A 17,828-nucleotide genomic window follows, 5' to 3' on the forward strand; every position below is an offset into this window, starting at 1 on the left:
AACGTTACTACGACCTAACCCTAACCCTAACCCTAACCCTAACCCTAACCCTAACCCTAACCCTAACCCTAACCCTAACCCTAACCCTAACCCTAACCCTAACCCTAACCCTAACCCTAACCCTAACCCTAACCCTAACCCTAACCCTAACCCTAAGGTCTTCGTCGGTTTCCGTCACCCAACCTTTTTGCCGGTGCTACCATGGGGCCTCTTGCTACCATGGGGCCTTCCCAGACCCGGCGATCCCTACCGCTTATGGTCTAGTCTTGCTCAAAACAGAGCTTTTATGCCATAAACCCTCCATGTACTAGTAATAGGCCCGTAATTGTTCAAGCTGCACGATCTGCTTGTCCAGCCCTCCTTGACGGGATGTATGTCTGTATGTATTGCAGCCGAATACTGCCCTAAGGCAGTCCGGCATTGGCCTATACATACCTGTAGCTGCCTGGGTGTGTAGGTACTTATATGTACCTAAGTACTACTTCAGCTGGTAAGTGGCTAAGTACCTTATGTTCCTATCAACTCGTGGCAAAATAAGCTACTTAATGGCAGGTCACCCATGTGTGTCCATCACGTAACCCTAACAGGGGCGACGAATCAATATGTAGAAGTACGATAGGCCAAGGGGCAGGACGACCAGAGACCCCGCCCATTAGAGGATACAACGACTATGGGAGATAACTGCGAAGTGCTAGTCGAGGAAATCGGTCAAGAACGTACAAAAGGCCAAGCAGATGAGAAATCACTAAACAAGAACAGTAGAATTAATTGGTTCCCTTTCAAGTGCCTCATATGTTACATGCTCTTCGTAGACGGAATTCCCACGCTGACCCGCAGTGCAACCCACTGGAACTCGTATACCGTTGCCTGCCTCTCAAACTATACCATCTTCCCTAGACTTCGTTCCTCACCCTCACCCACCAATTCACACAACCAGCATGTCCCATAACACCTTCATATTCCCTCCATTCTCCTCCCGACCCCGCGCCCCTTCCATCGCCTTCGATCCCCGCCAATATCTCCCTCTTGCCCAGACCACACACCGCACACACCTCCACCACCGCCGCAGGTCGGTTCTTCCCCTTAACGTTCAAGTCTCCAACGATATTCTCTGCTTGGATGTCGGGCAGCACGAGTCCCATCCCACCAATCACAGCCCGCAACCGAGGCCTCATCCGATCCCACTCCGCCTTCACCCTCCTTGCCTCCAAATCCGCCAAATCCCTCTCCTCCCGCCTATCCCTCTCCCTCTCCCTACCCCGACTACTCCCTCCTACAGTCTCGTTTGAGGAATGTGTATGATACCAATACCGATACCTCCCTGCCACGATCCGTGCAGCAATCCGTGCGCCCTCGACAAGTGCCGAGAAATACCGTTTCGTCCGTGGATCGGCGAGGACGCGACGGCGGAGGGGGTACGGCAGTTTTGCTAGGGAGGCGAAAAAGGAGGATGGGAGGAACAGGATGGTGCGGAAGAGGAGGGGGAGTAAGATGTGGGCGGGTGGGATTTGGGTTGGGGCCGGAGCGTGCGGCGATGAAGAGGAAGGGAGGGGAGGGGCTGTGGGGGTGGTTGGGGTGGAGATAAAGTCGCCGAAATCATCGTTGTCGTCATCCACGACGGTAGTGGTTTGAGGCACGGCGATGGCGAGATCCGGTGCTTGCTTTGTGACTGCCGACGCTGATGCCGATGCCTTCGCGGGGCCGGTGAAGGTGGAGACTGGGGACGTGCCGAGAAGGTCGAATGAAGACGGCTGTGTCTCATGTAGCTGAGACAGCCTGTCGAGGGCTGTATGACGCGATGATTGTAGTGGGGATTGGAATGGCTGCGTAGGATTCGTCGGAGGAAGAAACTGACGTGGAGGGAATGTTGCACCCGCCAGCACCACGGGAGACGTAAAGGTCGATCCTTGCGATATCACTGGACTATCCACGAACTCTCCAAATTCGTCATCATCATCCTCGGCCTGACTCACTGCACTCTCCGCGTTCGCCGACAAAGTGGGTGCGTGTGTCGGCGTCAACTCCCTCCTGATCTCGATTGGCGGTATAGCCCGCACCGCGTCCGGCGCATCAAACAGACCAAGCAAATCATCGATACTCGACCTATCTCTACAGTCAGCGTCTATCCCCACTCCCACGCACGGCAACTCACTTCACCGGCCCCGGCCCCGTCCCCCTCAGCTCATGGACCCTCCCCACCTTCCGCTTGACCTCACTCGGCGTCTTCCCAACATTCAGGCTGGTTGCTCTGTTCAGACCTTTCCCTTTATCCCAAAGACTGAAATTGAAAGGGTCCGTCATTGTCGGTGGTTACTTCACGTGATCTCGTCTGGCCGGGAACCTGCGTTCTGAGATGCGCACCGAGAAGCGTGTTGTTGTGCGAGACGTGCGGAACGAGTGAACGCGAAATTTCCAAGTTCTGTCGTCGATATGGGAGCAATTGAAAAGGCAGAGAGGAAGGAGACCTCGTCGCTCCTCCTCCTATCCATCTGCGTCCTTGGGATCTATGGATCATTCCTTACCTGTGCGCATCCTCCCTCCTCGTCCATACGCGTTTCCCGAGGCTGATCCGATCAAACAGGGGGCGTTCTCCAAGAACGGATCTCCACGACTCCATACCCACCAGACTCCGCAATCTTCCGCTCCTCCCTCATCCTCAACACCGCTCAATCCGCCTGCGCAGCTTTCTTCGCCTACCTCTACCTCCTCCTCCGACCACCACCCACCTCCACCTGGCGCGTCTTCGCAAGCAAGAAGTTGACATGGAACTACGCCCTCGTCGCGCTCTGTTCCTCTCTCGCGAGTCCATTCGGTTACGCGAGTTTGAAGCATATCGACTACCCCACCCTCATCCTCGGTAAATCCTGTAAGTTGTTGCCCGTTATGGCGCTGCATCTCACCCTCTACCGCCGCCGCTTCCCACTTCACAAATACCTCGTCGTGGCACTCGTCACCTCCGGTGTCCTCGCCTTCACCCACTTCTCCCCTACGCGCTCCGCCGGCAAGGGTGCGTCATCGTCCTCTACATATGGTCTCGGTCTATTGGCCGTCAACTTACTCTTGGACGGCCTCACCAATTCTACTCAAGACCATATCTTCCGCGAAAACAGGGGCTTAACAGGCGCGCAAATGATGTGCGGCATGAACACCTTCTCAACCCTCCTGACCCTCACCTACCTCACCCTCACGCACCTCACACACCCATACCTCCCTCTCCTCACCTCCCACTTCCCCATCCTCACTCCCTACCTCTCCTCATCTCCCGGATCCCCTTCCCCACTGGAAATCGGCGTGGACTTCATCCGTAGCCACCCAACAATCATCAAAGACCTCGCCCTCTTCTCCCTCTGTGGCGCAATCGGCCAACTCTTCATCTTCTACACCCTCTCCACCTTCGGCTCCCTCGTCCTCGTCACCGTCACCCTAACCCGCAAGATGCTCACCATGTTGCTCTCCGTAGTCTACTTCGGACATTCGTTGAGTACGGGACAATGGGGTGGTGTCGCGCTCGTGTTTGGGGGTGTCGGACTCGAGGCTTTCGTCAAGAAAATCGAAGGGCGCAAGTCACTATCGAACACTCCCGGTGCGAAGGTTGAGAAGCCGAAAACTGTGTTTGACGATGCAACCCCCAATGGCAGCGGAGTCAGCACCCCGACTAACACTACAAGCTCCGGAAGTACGAGCAGCGGTGACGAGAATGAGGGACAAGTCAAGAAGAGGTCCTTGCGGAGTCGTGCTTCGTTGGCACCGCCGGAGACGCCGGGTCGGACGTTGAGGAGTGGCAGGACTGTGCCTATTGTTGAAGGAAGTCAGAGTCCGCGGAAGAGGAGTTTGAGGAGTGCGAGTCCGCTGAATTAGGAGAATGGACGCGTTTGAAGGACAAGGGATCGGGGTTGCCGTAGCTTAGTTTGGTGAGGACAAAATGATCTTGGTGTCAAAATTGCAATGTTGACTTTGAAGAATGATACCAGAACAATCACAATCGCAATGTGCAAAACAATCTCTTTTTATCCTCATCTAACATACCAAACCCCCCAACATATCCCTCCCTATCCCTGTACTACATCTACAAGAAAACTTCCAAATTCAACTCCAACCCACTACACGCAAACGGAATCTCAAACTTCTCCAACACCTCCGGATGCAACACCCCAAACACACCCACAACAACCGCCTCCTCCATCTCTTCACCCAAATACCACACATTCGCCGCACGACCCGGGAAGAAAGTCCCGTCATCCGTCTCCTCGATCCAGTATCCAGTTTGTTTCGAGGATTTGTCGGTGGGGTTCACGGAGAGCATACGCATGATTCTGTCGAGTAATCCGTGCACGACCTCGAACCCAGCCGTCTTGGAGGCCCAAACCGCGCAGAATCTGCGCTCGTTCCGGGCGCGACGTTCCTCACGCTCATCCTTAAACACAACATCACTCGCCTCAAAAACCTTAATCGGGAGTGCCTCCTTCCTATTCTCCCTAACCGTCTTCAACACCCCCGGCAACAAACTCGTCCTAACAACCTGATACTCCGCAGTCTTCGGGTTCGCCAGCTTGACAGCCTGGGTCCCGTCGTCTTTCCGATTCAACCAGCTGAAATTCTCGTCGTGGGAACAGAGGATAAGGGGCATTACTTCTGTCCAGCCTGCTTGGGCTGCTTCGCGGCGGATGATGTCGGAGAGCTTGTTGATGGGGAAGGGTTGGCCGACGGTAGCGGAGTTGGCGGGGAAGGTGTGGGGGAGGTTGTTGTACCCGTAGGCGATCGCGGCGTCTTCCATGATATCGCACTGGTGCAAGATATCGGCACGGGTGATGGGGATGGAGACGTCGAGGATATCGTTCTGAGAAGAGGGAGTGGCGGCGAGAGACATGCGCTTCAACAGAGTGCAGATTTCCTCGTTGGACAGCTTGAGACCACAGACAGAGTTGATGTAGGATGCCTCGGCTGTGGTTTTGCGGGGGGTAACGTTGGGAGATTGACGCGTGCACCCATTGTGTTCCGAAACGATGTTGACGGGTTCGATGGTGAAGGGTTCGGCGCAGTAAACAGAGAACATCGCAACCATGGTGTTAATAACGACCTCGAGCTTGGTCTTGTCGGTCGCGGTACACTCAATCAAGACATTAGTGGTGTCGAGCGAAATCTTAGAGTGCTCCGAATTGATGATGGGAGGAAGCGAACACACCCGACGCTCGGCATCGTAAATGACGGGATAAACGGGGGAGTCCTTAATGATAGGCACATAACGCCCAAGATGAGACTTCTCCTGCTCGTAGTGCTCCATCAAATCCTTCGCATTCCACTCCTTCGTCTGTGACAATGGCACGAATTTGATCTCCTCCGGCTTCAAAGCCTCATACGTGAACGGACCCTTGACGGTATCCAAATCGTGCGTACCGATAGCCACGAGAGAACGGTTACGGCAAAGGTTGTTATGAAGCTTATCCTGTAACGCAATGAACGAACTGTACCGTCTCGGGTTGAACTTGACACCCCTCAACACAGCCACAGCAACATACGGCCGGATCTGCTCCGTCTCCGGTTTGACAGTCAACGTGATTGGCTCCTTGGCCTCGACGAGACGGAAGTTCGGGGGTTCCTGTTTGCCGCGGAAGACGTTGAGGGAGGTAGCGATTCCCTCGATACACAACAAATCGTATCTGTTTGCCGGGATGTCGATCTTCAACAGGGGACGCTCGGGGACGCCGTTGACGATGACGGGGTCGAGGGAGGTGTCTTCGTCGAGTTCGATACCGAAGTCGAAGCAGAGTTCGTCGAATTCTTCGGTTGTGTACTCCCTTCCGAGGAGCTCGAAGAGATCGGCCTTGTCGACGTTGACGGTGGGCATTTTGTCTGTTTCCTTGACCTTAACGTTTACACCTTCCTTGACCTCGGGACTTTGGTGTTGCGCTCGAGGGGTTTGCTGCGAACTCACGTGAGATCGAGTCTTCGTTACATCCGCTTCCCGGAATATCCCAATTGCAATAAACATGTCCACAGACGATATCGCAGCAACAGACCTCCCGGCATCCAAGCTCGGCACCCAGGATTACTGGGACAACATCTACCAACGCGAACAAACCGCCTTCAACGACATCGGTGACGAAGGTGAGGTATGGTCCGTATCCCTCCTCCAGCTTATCTATCCCTAGACTAATACTTTGAGTTTGCCAGGTTCGGTGAAGAATCCGAAGCCAAAATCCTAGAATGGCTCGAAGACAACCTCCCCCCGTCACCCCATCTGCACATCCTCGACCTCGGCACCGGAAACGGCCACCTCCTCTTCGAACTCGAAGAGGCCGGTTACGAACCCCAAACCCTCCACGGAATCGATTACTCACCCTCATCTATCTCGCTCGCCAAATCCATCGCGGCGGAACGCGGAATCGAGGGAATCACGTTCGAGGAGCGGGATATAACGGCAGCGTTGCCGGAGGGGGAGGTAGGGAAGTACAATTTCGTCGTTGATAAAGGGACTTTCGACGCAATTTCGCTTAACCCTGAAGGTGCGGAAGTCCGCGAAGTCTACGCTGACCGCGTGCACGCACTCGTCAAACCCGGCGGGTACTTCCTCATCGTATCGTGTAACTGGACCGAAGCCGAATTGGAGCAGAAGTTGGGAAGGGAGGGATTCGTGAGGGATAGTGTGATTAAGTTCAAGAGTTTTGAGTTTGGGGGGGTAAAGGGGAGTGAGTATTCGAGCATTGCGTTTAGGAAGGCGGAGGCATAGACAAGCACGGACTCGTACGACAAGTAGCACGGGAAAAGAAGGGAACGGTCTAAACCACTGGTATACCCAGAAACACAAACGCCCGTTAGAAATACCACAACTCCACCCCTCACCCCGCTCTCGCAAACTCCCCCAACTTCCCCTCCCCCCACCCCATCTCCGCAACAACAACCCACCTCTTCCTCTCCACCAAATCCTCCTCCCACTCCCCCCTAACCCCCCTCCAGTCCCTCTCTATGCCCTCTTCTGTGACCATCCGTTCCCGTATCCCTCTATCCCGCTCAACAAACCCGGCTTGTGATAGAAGATCGAAGAACCCCGCAACATTTGCGCGACCGGTGTGGAAACCTGCGATGAGGAGGAGGCGGGCGTGGGGGGTGTGGGATAGGGTATGCGTGATTGTTGAGATTAGGTTTGTGTGTTGGGAGGGGATCCAGAGGGTGTCGCATGCCACGACCCAATCATACCTTCTCCCGTCCCCTTCCTCCTCGGGGATGAGAGGAAACGGCTCCTCACCCCAGGTATGCGGCTGCACACACACCCTATCCCTCTCACTCTCCCGAACCTGCGTTCCAACATTCCACCTCAAAGCCTCCATGATTTGGTCAGAAGGGTAGTCTGAGACGGTAACCCACCGCGCACCCCCCCGTACCGCACAGATCCCGACCAACCCCGTTCCCGCACCGAGTTCGAGGACGGATTGGTTGTGGAAGGAGTATGTTGTTGAGGCGAGGAGGTGGGTGAGGAGGAGGGAGGAGGACCAGAGGAAGTGGGCGAAGAGGGGGATGTGGTCCCAGCTTGGCGAACTCAGTCGTAACTTGATATCACTATGTGTGAGAAGACTTAGCTTCGTGGGTGTGGAGTAGCCAGAGTGACGGACCCGTATTGGGGATGGTGGTAGATGAAGTCCTTCCCGGGCTCGCCATGGGATAGTTGTACGTCATTGAAGATCGTGGTAAGGGCGTCTTCGAAGATCGATTCGGGTTCGGGACTTGGCGTTCGAGCTGGAGCCTTGGATGCCTCCCATGACATGTTGGATCCGTGGAGGTTGGTTGGGGATGGGTTCTTGGTTGACAGCTGCCGCGGGTGATGCCTGCTGATATGAACAGTCGCATTCTCGAAGGTTACTCATATTCTCAAAAACGAAGACTCGATCAAAAATATAAGGGGTAATAACCGCAAATAATACGCCCCAGCAGAAGCGATCCCGTAAAAATGCACGACGCTCACAAAAGCACACCCTTCACACACATCCAATGGCCATATCCCAGGAAAAAACGAAAAAAAGAAGCCCAACCTGCAATCCAAAAAGATACCAGCCTCCAAACCCCAACAACCCTCAGTTAAAGGTGTACGAGCCCCAATCTCCCCTCCTCCCCTCAACACCCGGCACCAACTCCAAACACTGATACGGCACTGTACTCGGATCGAAATAGTACCCCTCAATCAACCCCGTACTCCTATGCAGTACGAGATAATAGAACCCATCGATGGTCAAACACGCTTCCTGTGGCGGATTCGACGGTGAGGTGACGGAAGACCCGGATGATGAGCAAGGAATAGCGGGTGCGGTGGGTGAGGGGATGAAGTTCGTTTCCTTCCAGCGCATGAGGACGTACTCCTCCCTCACCCTCTTCCAAAACCTCTCATCAACCACGCTCGATGTTCCTCCACTTTGTTCAGTTGCTTTTTCCGCATCCACGTCCGCCTCGGCCACTGTTTCCGCCTGTTGACCCCCCCCACAAAACGGCGCCAACTTGCCCCAATACTCCCGATCAACACCAACAGCCGCACCCCACTTCCCCGTCGCCAAGCCATACACATTCCAATCAACGACCTCCCCAACCCACCTCGTCCGAATCCTCGTTCCCGCCGGCGCATGCGGGACGTCTCTGGCCTCCATACTCCCTTCGACCCTCCCCTCCTTCAAATCACACGCGTCAATCGCGACACTAACCGTCCAACTCTCCGGTCGTGCAGATTTGTGTTGTTGGGAAAGGTCGGGGTGGTGATCGTGGTGCATAGGCGTAGCGGGCGTCGTGAAGCGCTGCGAACCAGTGAATTCCGTCCCGGGCCTTAACCAAGACGTATCCTCCACTTTCCACCCCACCGGGGGTTCAGGCGGCTCAACCGACCCAACGCCCATCAACGCATCCAAGATAGGACACATCTCCAATGCCCTAACCTCCACTTCCCTCTCCCTCATCACCCTCTCCTCACGTCGGCGCTGCCGTGCCATATCCTGTTCTCTCTGTGCCAACCTCCTAGCAAAAGCGACTTCGCGCGCCAAGGCGTCTGAATCTTCGGCGTTGTTTGCGCGGGCTTGAGCGGCGGCGGCTGAGGCGCGTTGGGCGGCGATGAGGGCGATGTTGGGGTTGGCTGAGGACGAGGAGGATGAGAGGACGGCTTCGCGACGGGCGGCGAGAGATGCACGCATATTCGCTGCACGCTGTGAGAGGAGGTCCCATGCTGGTCGATCTCTGGTACGTGCGTCAACATCCCTTTCCCTATCCTCTCCCGTACTTGCATTGCCTTCCGTCGAACCCGACGGCGGCGCCGGCGGCCATTGTGAAGTAGATGGATGATTAATCCGTGCCCTCTGCAATAAAATCTGCCTAATATCCGACGGCGCAGACGAAATAGCCGCTTGTAACATCTCCTCCCTCTGCCTCAGACTAATCTCCGTTCGTCTCCTATCCCTCAGACTGAGGCTTTCCCGGTCACGATCGCGGCCGTCTCTGTGTAACTCCCTTTCACTTGCTGTTGCACCGGCGGCGGCGGCGGCAGAGAGGCGATGGGAGCGGAGCATCTGCATTTGGTGGTTTTGCATACTCGTCCTCGAACTCGATATCGTGCCGTCGGCGCGGTGGATGGTGAGGTGTACGGGTTGTATGGAGCCCGTCCCATCCTCACTCGTATCCATTTCATCCGAGCCCAACCCCGGTGCAGCCGCAGCAACGGAGATAGATGGCGGGGGATACGTCGTTGCCAACGCCTCACGGATATCCATCAATCGCTCATTCGTCTGATTCTGCCGATAGCGCTGGATGGGAAGCGCAGTACTCGTCGTCGACGGGCCTGACCGCGTCCGTTGCGAATGTGACATCGTCGGCGGTGCAACCGGAGCAGCCGTAGCAGCTGGTGGAGTCGGCGGTGAGGTATATAGGCGTTGCGGCATTCTCGAGTGCCCTCGCTATGAATGAGTGTCGTTGCCGGGGAGTAGTGCTAGTGAAACGACTGATGCATCAATTGCTGAAGATGGAGTAAAATTGGATGAAGATGGATGATTCCCAGCGGATCAGACGACCTGGTGAAGGGTGCTTGGTTGTATGGGGCTTCCTATGTCCGCCTTGTATATGGTGGAGCGATTTGCAGGGTCTGCCGTTTATCGCCCACAAGCGTGCCGGGGAGGGGCGTGGCGAATAGTTAATTGTTAAATAAGATGGGCCAAGTTAATGGTTGAGAGGGACGTCGAAAGAGGACGTAACTCTAAATAAATATCTTCTGATAATGTGGACCGGCTTGAACACGCTTTTCCAGAACTCTGGCGGCTGTTACGCTGGCCATGGGCGTGTACACCGTGCCCTTATCCTACGGAGTCCACGAGAAGCAGACGAACTGAGTTGCCATCCAAAGAAAAGCTGTCTAATGACCATCAAAGACTCTTCCCAGTCAACGCTGCCCATCGGTCTCGTTGGAGTACATCGGCTATATATACCTCTGCCGCTGCACCCCAGACTCACCTCGACCAATCTCCATACCAACACCAATATAGAATGACTTCTCCATTAGAGTAAGAATGCTTGGTAAAAGTTCTATCTATCAGATAGTTAACAAACCTTCTTACAGTTTTCCTCGCACCATCAATGACCTCCGCCAGGCAGCTCTCAACAACACTCCAACCTCCGTCCCCCGATCCCTCCGCTGGAAACTCTTCCTTAGAGTTTTACCTTCGTATCATCCATCATCATGGTCAGACGCAATATCAAGAGAAAGAGCCAGATACGCAGAGTTGAAGGCGCGGTACACGGCGCCAGGTGTGGTCGAGAGTGGTGATCCACTCAGCCAAGACGAAAGCAGTCCATGGAAAGAACGCTACGCCGATGAAGAACTCAAGGAAACAATCATCCAGGTAAGCTGAACGGAAAGAACGACCTTTCCAATTAGGGGGTTGTGCTGATTTATGTCACAGGACACCCAAAGGACCTTCCCAGATATCCCATTCTTCCGATTACCGCGTACACAGCAAATCCTCCTCGACGTCCTCTTCACGTACTCGAAGCTAAACCCGGATACTTCCTACCGACAAGGTATGCACGAACTCCTCGCACCAATCCTCTTTGCTGTACAAGGGGATGCACTACCTCCTCCGTCCTCCACTCCCGACCAAGACGTCCTGCATCACACATGTTCCGAAACACACGTAGAAGCAGACACTTACATCCTCTTCTCCAAACTCATGGAACACACAAAATCCTTTTACCTCACCACTTCCACCCCCGAGAACCCCGCCCCAATCATCGCAACAACAAACAACATCCAAAACAAGCTTCTCCCTATTCTGGACCCAGATTTGCATCACCACCTCACCTCTCTCCAAATTGAGCCACAAATATGGGGTATCCGGTATCTTCGCCTCCTGTTTGGTCGTGAGTTTGGGTTTAGCGGCTTGTTTGGGCTATGGGACGCTTTGTTTGCCGACATGTCGGAAACCGGAAACTTGATGGTCGTGGAGTGGGTTTGTGTCGCGATGTTGATGAGGATACGGTCAAAACGTACGTTGGTCGTACCGCCTCTCTCCTACTCTGGAGACGCGCTGACGGAGATGTACAGTTATCGGAGCGTCATATACGGAGACGATATCATTACTGTTGAAGTATCCTGTCGAATCAGAGAGCGAACCAGCATCATACGTCCGTGAGGCGATCTTCCTACGAGAGAACTTCAGCACGACAGGTGGGCTACGCCTTGTTGCTAAGTACACCCCAGTTCCTGTACCTTCACCCACCACCTCTACTACCCCTACCTCATCCAGAACAGCAATAGCTTCGGGGAGGCTGTTCGATACCTTAGTCTCAGACGTCTCCCGTCGCGCGGAAAAGCTCGGCCTGAATAACACCATTCGATCCGCCGTCCAGGAAGTCAGGAAAGGCGTACAAACGATACAAAAGGAATACGATAACAACGAACACGCCCTCCTGGAAAGATTCTCGCCTGCGCTGGCGTTGGCGAGACCGGGGAATGCGAGGGGGGAGAGTAGTGAGAACTTAAAAGGCCGAGACTTGGCCAACGTTTTGGGAGAAAGTTTGAAGGTTTTGGAAGGGAGAGTGGAGAGGGATGTAGAGGTGGAAAGGGCGCTGGAGGGGATCAGGAGGGTACGAGATACGTTGAGTGCGGCACGTTCGCCGAATGCTTCCGCGGTGGCGACGCCGACGGGCTCTGCACCGACACCTGCTGCTGCTGCTGCAGTACCGGCATCGACGACTTTGCCCTCAACGGTGACGGCTTCCCTGTCAGCCCCAGCGCCTGTTCCAGTACCCGCAAGTAAGCCCTCCGCTTATCCAGCAAGACGCTTACCCACACACCCGAGGCGACATCAATCTCGGGCCTCTCTCGCTTCATCGGACTTTGCTTTCCTATTAAGCGGCAAAGGTGATGAGGACGATAAAAACTCGAAGCCGAAAACGGCAGCGGCGGGGAGTACGGGTAAGAAGGGTGTGTGGGGCAGTGGAGGGGATGGCGAGTTTGATTTGGGGAATTTGGGAAAGAGGTGATGATGGGTATCATGGTTCAAATGAGAAATGATATGGGGTCAAGGGTGGGAATTACCTCGGTTTTCGGTCGATGCTCAAGAATGAGTACGTCACGAGTTTATTGGTCGGAATGAAAAGCTTGGAGTTTGGAAGATGTCTCTCCGACCGATAACAGAGCTTTGGACAAACGGAACTACCATAGAGAACACAAGATTGGTGTTTGAAGAGACATCTGCTCTCCGTGCCTGGAACGAGCCGGTGAGATTTGTAAATCGTAGCTCGAGCGGGACAGCCAGCCTTTCCAAAGACGCACATCCGGATAATCGTAACGGATTATTGTACTGAACCCACCGCTTGCCTCTTGACACGACTCAGCGGTCGTATAGGGCAAGCACGGATGTCATCTCACTGTTAAACATCCATGGCTCGGGGCGCCTTCAGCCTCTGTAACCTCGCCACGAAATCCAAGATCATAAGACTTCCAAAATCCGCGATGGGCACAGTGCCCTACTCATCAACTTCTTCATCATCCCCCTCCTCAAAACCACTCAGTAAAGGGTCGTTTTCGAGCGCCTGCTCCGTCAAGAGGTCCATCATCTGCCAAATCTCATCGTCCTTCGCCGGGACCTTCTTCCCACACCTATTCTCCCTGACATGCCTCGCCAACTCATCTGGCATCTCAATCTCCTGCCGACATACAAAACAACACTTCCCTGCAGTCGATCGTCGTATATAGTTAATCAATCGAATCGTCGCATATGTGTCCAGGCCATGTTCATGCCGCAACCGCGTCAAATCAAACTCATGCTCCCCCCTCATATGTTCCAAACAAACCAACGGATCCCTCAATACCTCCGTACAGAAAAGACACAGCGTATCCAACGCCTCTTGATCAGGCGGGTAATCATCCCAATCATCGTCATCTTCTTCCTCTCCGCCTCCTCCGCCCGTTGCCTTTTCCGCGTAATTGATGACGTAGAACTTATCGTACACTGAGTTTTTGGTGTCGATCCGGGCGTGATTGCGGGAGAGGAGGTGCTCGCCCAGCTCGTTTCGTGTGCGGAAGGGTTGTTCGCAGCAGATGCAGATATTCCCTTGGATCTTCTGTCGGAGCATGGTAAGGAGTTCATCGATGTAGACGAGGTTATCTGGTAGGCCGATATTGAAGTAGTGCTCGTCGAAGGTATGTGAGAAGAACACTGCGCGGTCGGATAGAGTCCTCGGACAGAAAATGCAGGGATGAGGGAGTTTGGAGATGGTTGTGCGTTCGTGCTGTTGGTACTTCAAGACTTCATCCTGTACGATAAGAGTCAGGCACACATACTCTTCAGCTCTGACTTTTGTCGTACCAGCTTTCTTCGTCGTCCGTCTTGGCGAGCACGGTTGTCATCCCCTCCGTTTACGACCAGCTCTTCGACGTATTCCTGGAAGAAGAGCCATCCATCCCCAGTGTTGTCCACACGCAGGTTATGAGAACTTCCCAGGTGCTTACTGAATCCCTTAAGAGTATCGAAAGGTCTCAATGCAGCGTCTTCAACGTAGGGACACCGGTATGTTGCTGGTACTTCATCGAACGGCTTGAACTTCGCGTAGAAGGCTCCACTGGGCTGTCATTCGTCAGCATCCTATGTGCATTTGTATGGGCCGTTCCACACCTTTCTCAACGCATTCTGGGGCCCGTTTTGAGTAGATGGTCGCCGAGGAGGCATGTTGTATATCGTAGAACTCTCCTCTGCAAGTCGAAGCGCAAGGACATCACCGCAAACAGACACCAAACATCCATATCAATATGCCTTCAGCAACCTCATCCCCCGTTCCAAACAGCGTCGTGACCGTCCTTACAGACAGGGAATCATCTCCAGTCCTCCCACTTCCAGCATTGTTGGTGAATGCGGAGGGCACGACCTCGAGGTTGACGCAGACGTTTATCCATGCACAGGACACGACGACACGCATGGGATTGGGAAAGGCTTTGAAGATCAAGGCTGGGTATGACTATGATGGAGGGTCTACATCCGAACTTGTACAAGCGGAATACCAGGCGCCGAATGGGAGTGGGCCGTTGATTGGGACGGTGGTGAGTAAGGATGCTACGGAGGCTGGGTATATTGCGGAGGAGTTGAGGAAGTGGGTCGATAATGTGCACGGAAGATGATGGTGATGACGATGAGTTTGAACTTTCAGGGTGTCATGGCGTTTTTGTTTTGGATACCCAATACCTACACGAATAAATAAACCTCGAACTCAGTACACGCCAGCCATGATGACCCAGCGTATCCTCCCTCGTTCACCAAACCTCTCAATCATCCATTCTCTCGAACTCGTCGCGCTGACGCTTAGATTGACGGCGACCCACACCAGCGCACACCATAGGGTGAGATTGCTCCCCGAATTGGCGAGGACCATTGCGGCATAGATGCCGATTTCGGCGGTGTAGTGAGGAGCGACAGTTCTCAAAAACGCTGGGTGTGTAGGAAGTTTGTACTCGGGCTTGGAGGCGGCAGAGGTGGGGGGTCGAAGTGAGGCCAGGTGGGCGTGAAGGGTGCATTGTCGCACGCTCGCACCGATGAACAGCGCAACCGCCAACATGGTCTTCGGCGTGACAAGCTGCGATATCTGGAAAGAAGAGTTGGGATCGAGGACGTTGCTAGCGCCTTCAATCCATACGGCGAGGGACATCGCTGAGTAAAACCCAAGTCCAACGACGTAATGTCCAATCCACATCCGTGCTTGGGTAGGTCTCTCGACGAAAAAGCACTCACACAACCTGCGCACGCCTTGTATCAACATCATAGCCCAAGTCAACGCGACCTCTAATGAGGACTGTGTACGCCATGTGCTTAGCCAAGGGGAAATTGGGGCATCCCTCCATCGACGTTCGATGATGACCCATGCCCACCCGATGGATACGAAGGTGGAGAGGACGTAGAAATGCTTGAAGAACTTTTTCGGTACGGTCCATGAGGCTGCCCAGTCTAATAACGAATCCTTCTTCTGCTCCCTGGCCTGACTCCCAGTTCCACTCTTGTTCTTTGCCGATGAAGTGAGGGTCTTGCCGTAGGGTATGAACGAAGCACGAAGTGATGGCGTTACGTACGCCAACAGTACGGAGCAGGAAGTGAGGAGAAAGTACGCTCGTAGAAGAAACGGGAGGGGAAGAAGCATGGTGTATGCTGAATGCTACGGACCGGACAAATGAGCATGAAAAGCACAGAGAAAGGCGGATACGATGACGGACCAATGATTCAATATCAATAGCGAAGCATTCACAACGGTCCGACGGGGCATTAACAGCTGCTTGAACTCCTTCAATTGCAAAACGATGGTCGTTGGTTCCCCTCGCTCGTCTCAGCAAGACCCAGTCACGTGCATGCACCCAGCTGCACGCCAGCCATACCTTATTGCGAACCCAACCCCTCCAAAACACTACACCAAGAACAAAGACAACAATTGACCCAGCATACAGGCCAGGATGTCTCTCTTGAATCAATGAGTATGAATATGTCAGAACAGCCACAACCGTCTTCTCCGGCTCCGCCATTGCCGGAACCCCCGCCGGCGTACACAATCGCGCAGGATATGGGCGATGACGAGGGTGACTCAGAGGCTGAGACGGTGATTGCGCCGCAGGAGGATGAGCCGGAACTTCCGGCGACTGGGTCTGGAGATGATAGTTCGGATTTGAGCTCTGTTGACGACAATTATGTCGCTGCGATATCCTCGCCCGTACGGAGTCTAGCGAGTTCTCCGCTGAAGCGCAAGAGATCGCAGCATACCATCCCCGAAGATCCGTCATCCCCACCACATGCGCCAAGCTCACCAATATCTGTCGCGAAACGAGCAATCGGAAATTCGCGTTCGACCTCGCCGTCATCCGCGACTTCCGGAGCAGTGTCCTGGACAGTACGCCCTTTGAAGGATTCGGATCTGCGCAACCCGAATCGCCAGGACCGATATGGACAAACGCTTCTTTTCCGTTACGTGTATGCCGGGGACCATGGTTCGGCCCAGACACTTTTAGAGAATGACGCCGATCCCAACATCCCCGACGGCACCGGTAATGGGCCATTAAACAGTGCATGTTTGCATGGAGACTTGGAGATGGTCCGGTTGTTGCTCAACCACGGAGCACGTATCAATCATCATGGTGACAAAGGTGATACACCCTTACACGATGCCGTCGCGAATGAGCATGAAGACGTTGTGCGGATACTGCTGGCAAGCGGCGCGAATCCGATGATCAAGAACAAAGGCGGAGAGACATCCATCGACGTTTGCGACAGCCGGCGTATCCGCGCCCTTCTCGACGCTCGGAAAGAACAGATGCAGCGCGTGCGAGGAAAAGACAAGGCTGGGAAGACCAATCTGCACCGTGCGTGTAACGGGGATAGGTTGGAGGAAGTCAAGGAGTTACTGGGCTTAGGAGCGGATGTGAATGTGCAGGATAATGCGGGATGGACACCATTACACGAGGCTTCGCTGAAGGGACATCTGGAGATTGTGAAGGAATTGCTGGGAAGAGGAGCGAAGGTCGATGTCAGAGGTCTGAACGATGATACGCCCGTTCACGATGCTGCAGCGAATGGACACGCCGAGGTTGTACGGCTCCTCCTCGAAGCAGGCGCAGATCCAAGGGCTGTCAATGCTAACGGAGAAACACCGATGGACGTCGTCGAGGACGAAGAAATCAAGGACATGCTCAAAGAAGCCATCGCGAAACAACGCGGCAAGAAGCGAAAATCCGACGCAGCTGACGCACCTCACCCCGACAGAAACCGCCGCGGAAGCCTCAATATCGAGAAAGATCTTGGATCACGACGACGTGGTGGGAGACAAGCGACGAGAACGGATATCCTCTGGTTGGACCCGAGTCGGAAGGATGCGCATGGACGGACGCAGTTGCATCAATGGGCGTCGCAGGGTGATGTGGAAATGGTTGGACATTTGCTCGAGGGAGGTGCGGTACCCAATACGTCTGATTCAGATGGACGGACTCCACTCCATCTCGCGGCGCGGTATGGGCATCTTGCGGTTGCGGAGTTGTTGCTTGCGTATGGAGCTGATGTCGAGGCGGTGGGGAGGGCGGGTGAGACGCCGTTGATGGAGTGTGCGGGACGTGGACATTTGGGGCTGTTGAAGGTGCTGCTGTTGAATGGAGCGCAGGCAGGCAGACCAGATAACAGTGGGCAGACTGCAGTGGAGATTGCGACGGACCTCGTTGGGAGTGAAGATGAGGAAGTGGAGGTGCTCAGGGAGGCCATGGCCAAGCAGAATCAGGCGAGGATTGACAAGAAGAACAGACGAGAGAGTGGTGAGAGAGACCGGGATGGTGAAAAATTTGCGAAGAA

At 54.3% G+C, this 17,828-nt stretch overlaps 11 protein-coding genes across 11 annotated transcripts; 5 read left to right on the forward strand and 6 right to left on the reverse strand.

Annotated features, from left to right (window-relative positions):
• Window positions 1-770: 770 nt before the first annotated feature.
• Window positions 771-2,307, reverse strand: SAICODRAFT_73009 (uncharacterized protein). Its single transcript, XM_019170813.1, has 2 exons — window positions 2,153-2,307; window positions 771-2,103 (listed from the first exon to the last, which is right to left on the reverse strand). The coding sequence occupies exons 1-2, from the start codon at window positions 2,299-2,301 to the stop codon at window positions 894-896; spliced, it is 1,359 nt and encodes a 452-aa protein (XP_019021901.1). The 5' UTR covers window positions 2,302-2,307; the 3' UTR covers window positions 771-893.
• Window positions 2,308-2,386: 79 nt separating this feature from the next.
• On the forward strand, window positions 2,387-3,974 carry SAICODRAFT_31592 (UAA-domain-containing protein). The gene is made up of 2 exons (XM_019167960.1): window positions 2,387-2,524; window positions 2,582-3,974. Exons 1-2 carry the CDS (start codon window positions 2,431-2,433, stop codon window positions 3,856-3,858), a joined length of 1,371 nt encoding a protein of 456 aa, XP_019021902.1. The 5' UTR covers window positions 2,387-2,430; the 3' UTR covers window positions 3,859-3,974.
• A 92-nt stretch (window positions 3,975-4,066) lies between these two features.
• SAICODRAFT_60815 (phenylalanyl-tRNA synthetase) lies at window positions 4,067-5,845 on the reverse strand (the record flags this gene model as incomplete). Its single annotated transcript, XM_019169799.1, has 1 exon — window positions 4,067-5,845. The coding sequence occupies one exon, from the start codon at window positions 5,843-5,845 to the stop codon at window positions 4,067-4,069; it is 1,779 nt and encodes a 592-aa protein (XP_019021903.1).
• Window positions 5,846-5,987: 142 nt separating this feature from the next.
• SAICODRAFT_60876 (S-adenosyl-L-methionine-dependent methyltransferase) lies at window positions 5,988-6,727 on the forward strand (the record flags this gene model as incomplete). Its single annotated transcript, XM_019169807.1, has 2 exons — window positions 5,988-6,115; window positions 6,172-6,727. 2 exons carry the CDS (start codon window positions 5,988-5,990, stop codon window positions 6,725-6,727), a joined length of 684 nt encoding a protein of 227 aa, XP_019021904.1.
• Window positions 6,728-6,836: 109 nt separating this feature from the next.
• On the reverse strand, window positions 6,837-7,759 carry SAICODRAFT_9443 (uncharacterized protein; the record flags this gene model as incomplete). Its single annotated transcript, XM_019171935.1, has 2 exons — window positions 6,837-7,554; window positions 7,608-7,759. The coding sequence occupies 2 exons, from the start codon at window positions 7,757-7,759 to the stop codon at window positions 6,837-6,839; spliced, it is 870 nt and encodes a 289-aa protein (XP_019021905.1).
• Window positions 7,760-8,066: 307 nt separating this feature from the next.
• SAICODRAFT_60851 (uncharacterized protein) lies at window positions 8,067-8,750 on the reverse strand (the record flags this gene model as incomplete). Its single annotated transcript, XM_019169804.1, has 2 exons — window positions 8,067-8,372; window positions 8,430-8,750. The coding sequence occupies 2 exons, from the start codon at window positions 8,748-8,750 to the stop codon at window positions 8,067-8,069; spliced, it is 627 nt and encodes a 208-aa protein (XP_019021906.1).
• Window positions 8,751-10,503: 1,753 nt separating this feature from the next.
• SAICODRAFT_27168 (RabGAP/TBC) lies at window positions 10,504-12,501 on the forward strand (the record flags this gene model as incomplete). The annotated part of the gene is made up of 4 exons (XM_019167009.1): window positions 10,504-10,520; window positions 10,577-10,859; window positions 10,920-11,502; window positions 11,561-12,501. The coding sequence occupies 4 exons, from the start codon at window positions 10,504-10,506 to the stop codon at window positions 12,499-12,501; spliced, it is 1,824 nt and encodes a 607-aa protein (XP_019021907.1).
• Window positions 12,502-12,891: 390 nt separating this feature from the next.
• SAICODRAFT_163203 (uncharacterized protein) lies at window positions 12,892-14,456 on the reverse strand. The gene is made up of 3 exons (XM_019165640.1): window positions 14,136-14,456; window positions 13,830-14,087; window positions 12,892-13,776 (listed from the first exon to the last, which is right to left on the reverse strand). Exons 1-3 carry the CDS (start codon window positions 14,187-14,189, stop codon window positions 12,988-12,990), a joined length of 1,101 nt encoding a protein of 366 aa, XP_019021908.1. The 5' UTR covers window positions 14,190-14,456; the 3' UTR covers window positions 12,892-12,987.
• A 268-nt stretch (window positions 14,457-14,724) lies between these two features.
• On the reverse strand, window positions 14,725-15,814 carry SAICODRAFT_96256 (uncharacterized protein; the record flags this gene model as incomplete). Its single annotated transcript, XM_019172040.1, has 2 exons — window positions 15,719-15,814; window positions 14,725-15,660 (listed from the first exon to the last, which is right to left on the reverse strand). The coding sequence occupies exon 2, from the start codon at window positions 15,643-15,645 to the stop codon at window positions 14,725-14,727; it is 921 nt and encodes a 306-aa protein (XP_019021909.1). The 5' UTR covers window positions 15,646-15,660; window positions 15,719-15,814.
• Window positions 15,815-16,527: 713 nt separating this feature from the next.
• SAICODRAFT_41114 (ankyrin) lies at window positions 16,528-16,767 on the forward strand (the record flags this gene model as incomplete). The annotated part of the gene is made up of 1 exon (XM_019168651.1): window positions 16,528-16,767. A coding segment is annotated over one exon (240 nt), but the record flags the coding sequence as incomplete, so codon positions are not given.
• Window positions 16,768-16,803: 36 nt separating this feature from the next.
• SAICODRAFT_60837 (ankyrin repeat protein) lies at window positions 16,804-17,151 on the forward strand (the record flags this gene model as incomplete). Its single annotated transcript, XM_019169802.1, has 1 exon — window positions 16,804-17,151. A coding segment is annotated over one exon (348 nt), but the record flags the coding sequence as incomplete, so codon positions are not given.
• Between the last annotated feature and the right edge of the window lie 677 nt (window positions 17,152-17,828).

The sequence above is a fragment of the Saitoella complicata genome, assembly GCF_001661265.1.
Source record: "Saitoella complicata NRRL Y-17804 unplaced genomic scaffold SAICOscaffold_23, whole genome shotgun sequence".
Taxonomy (NCBI): Eukaryota; Fungi; Ascomycota; class Saitoellomycetes; order Saitoellales; family Saitoellaceae; genus Saitoella; species Saitoella complicata.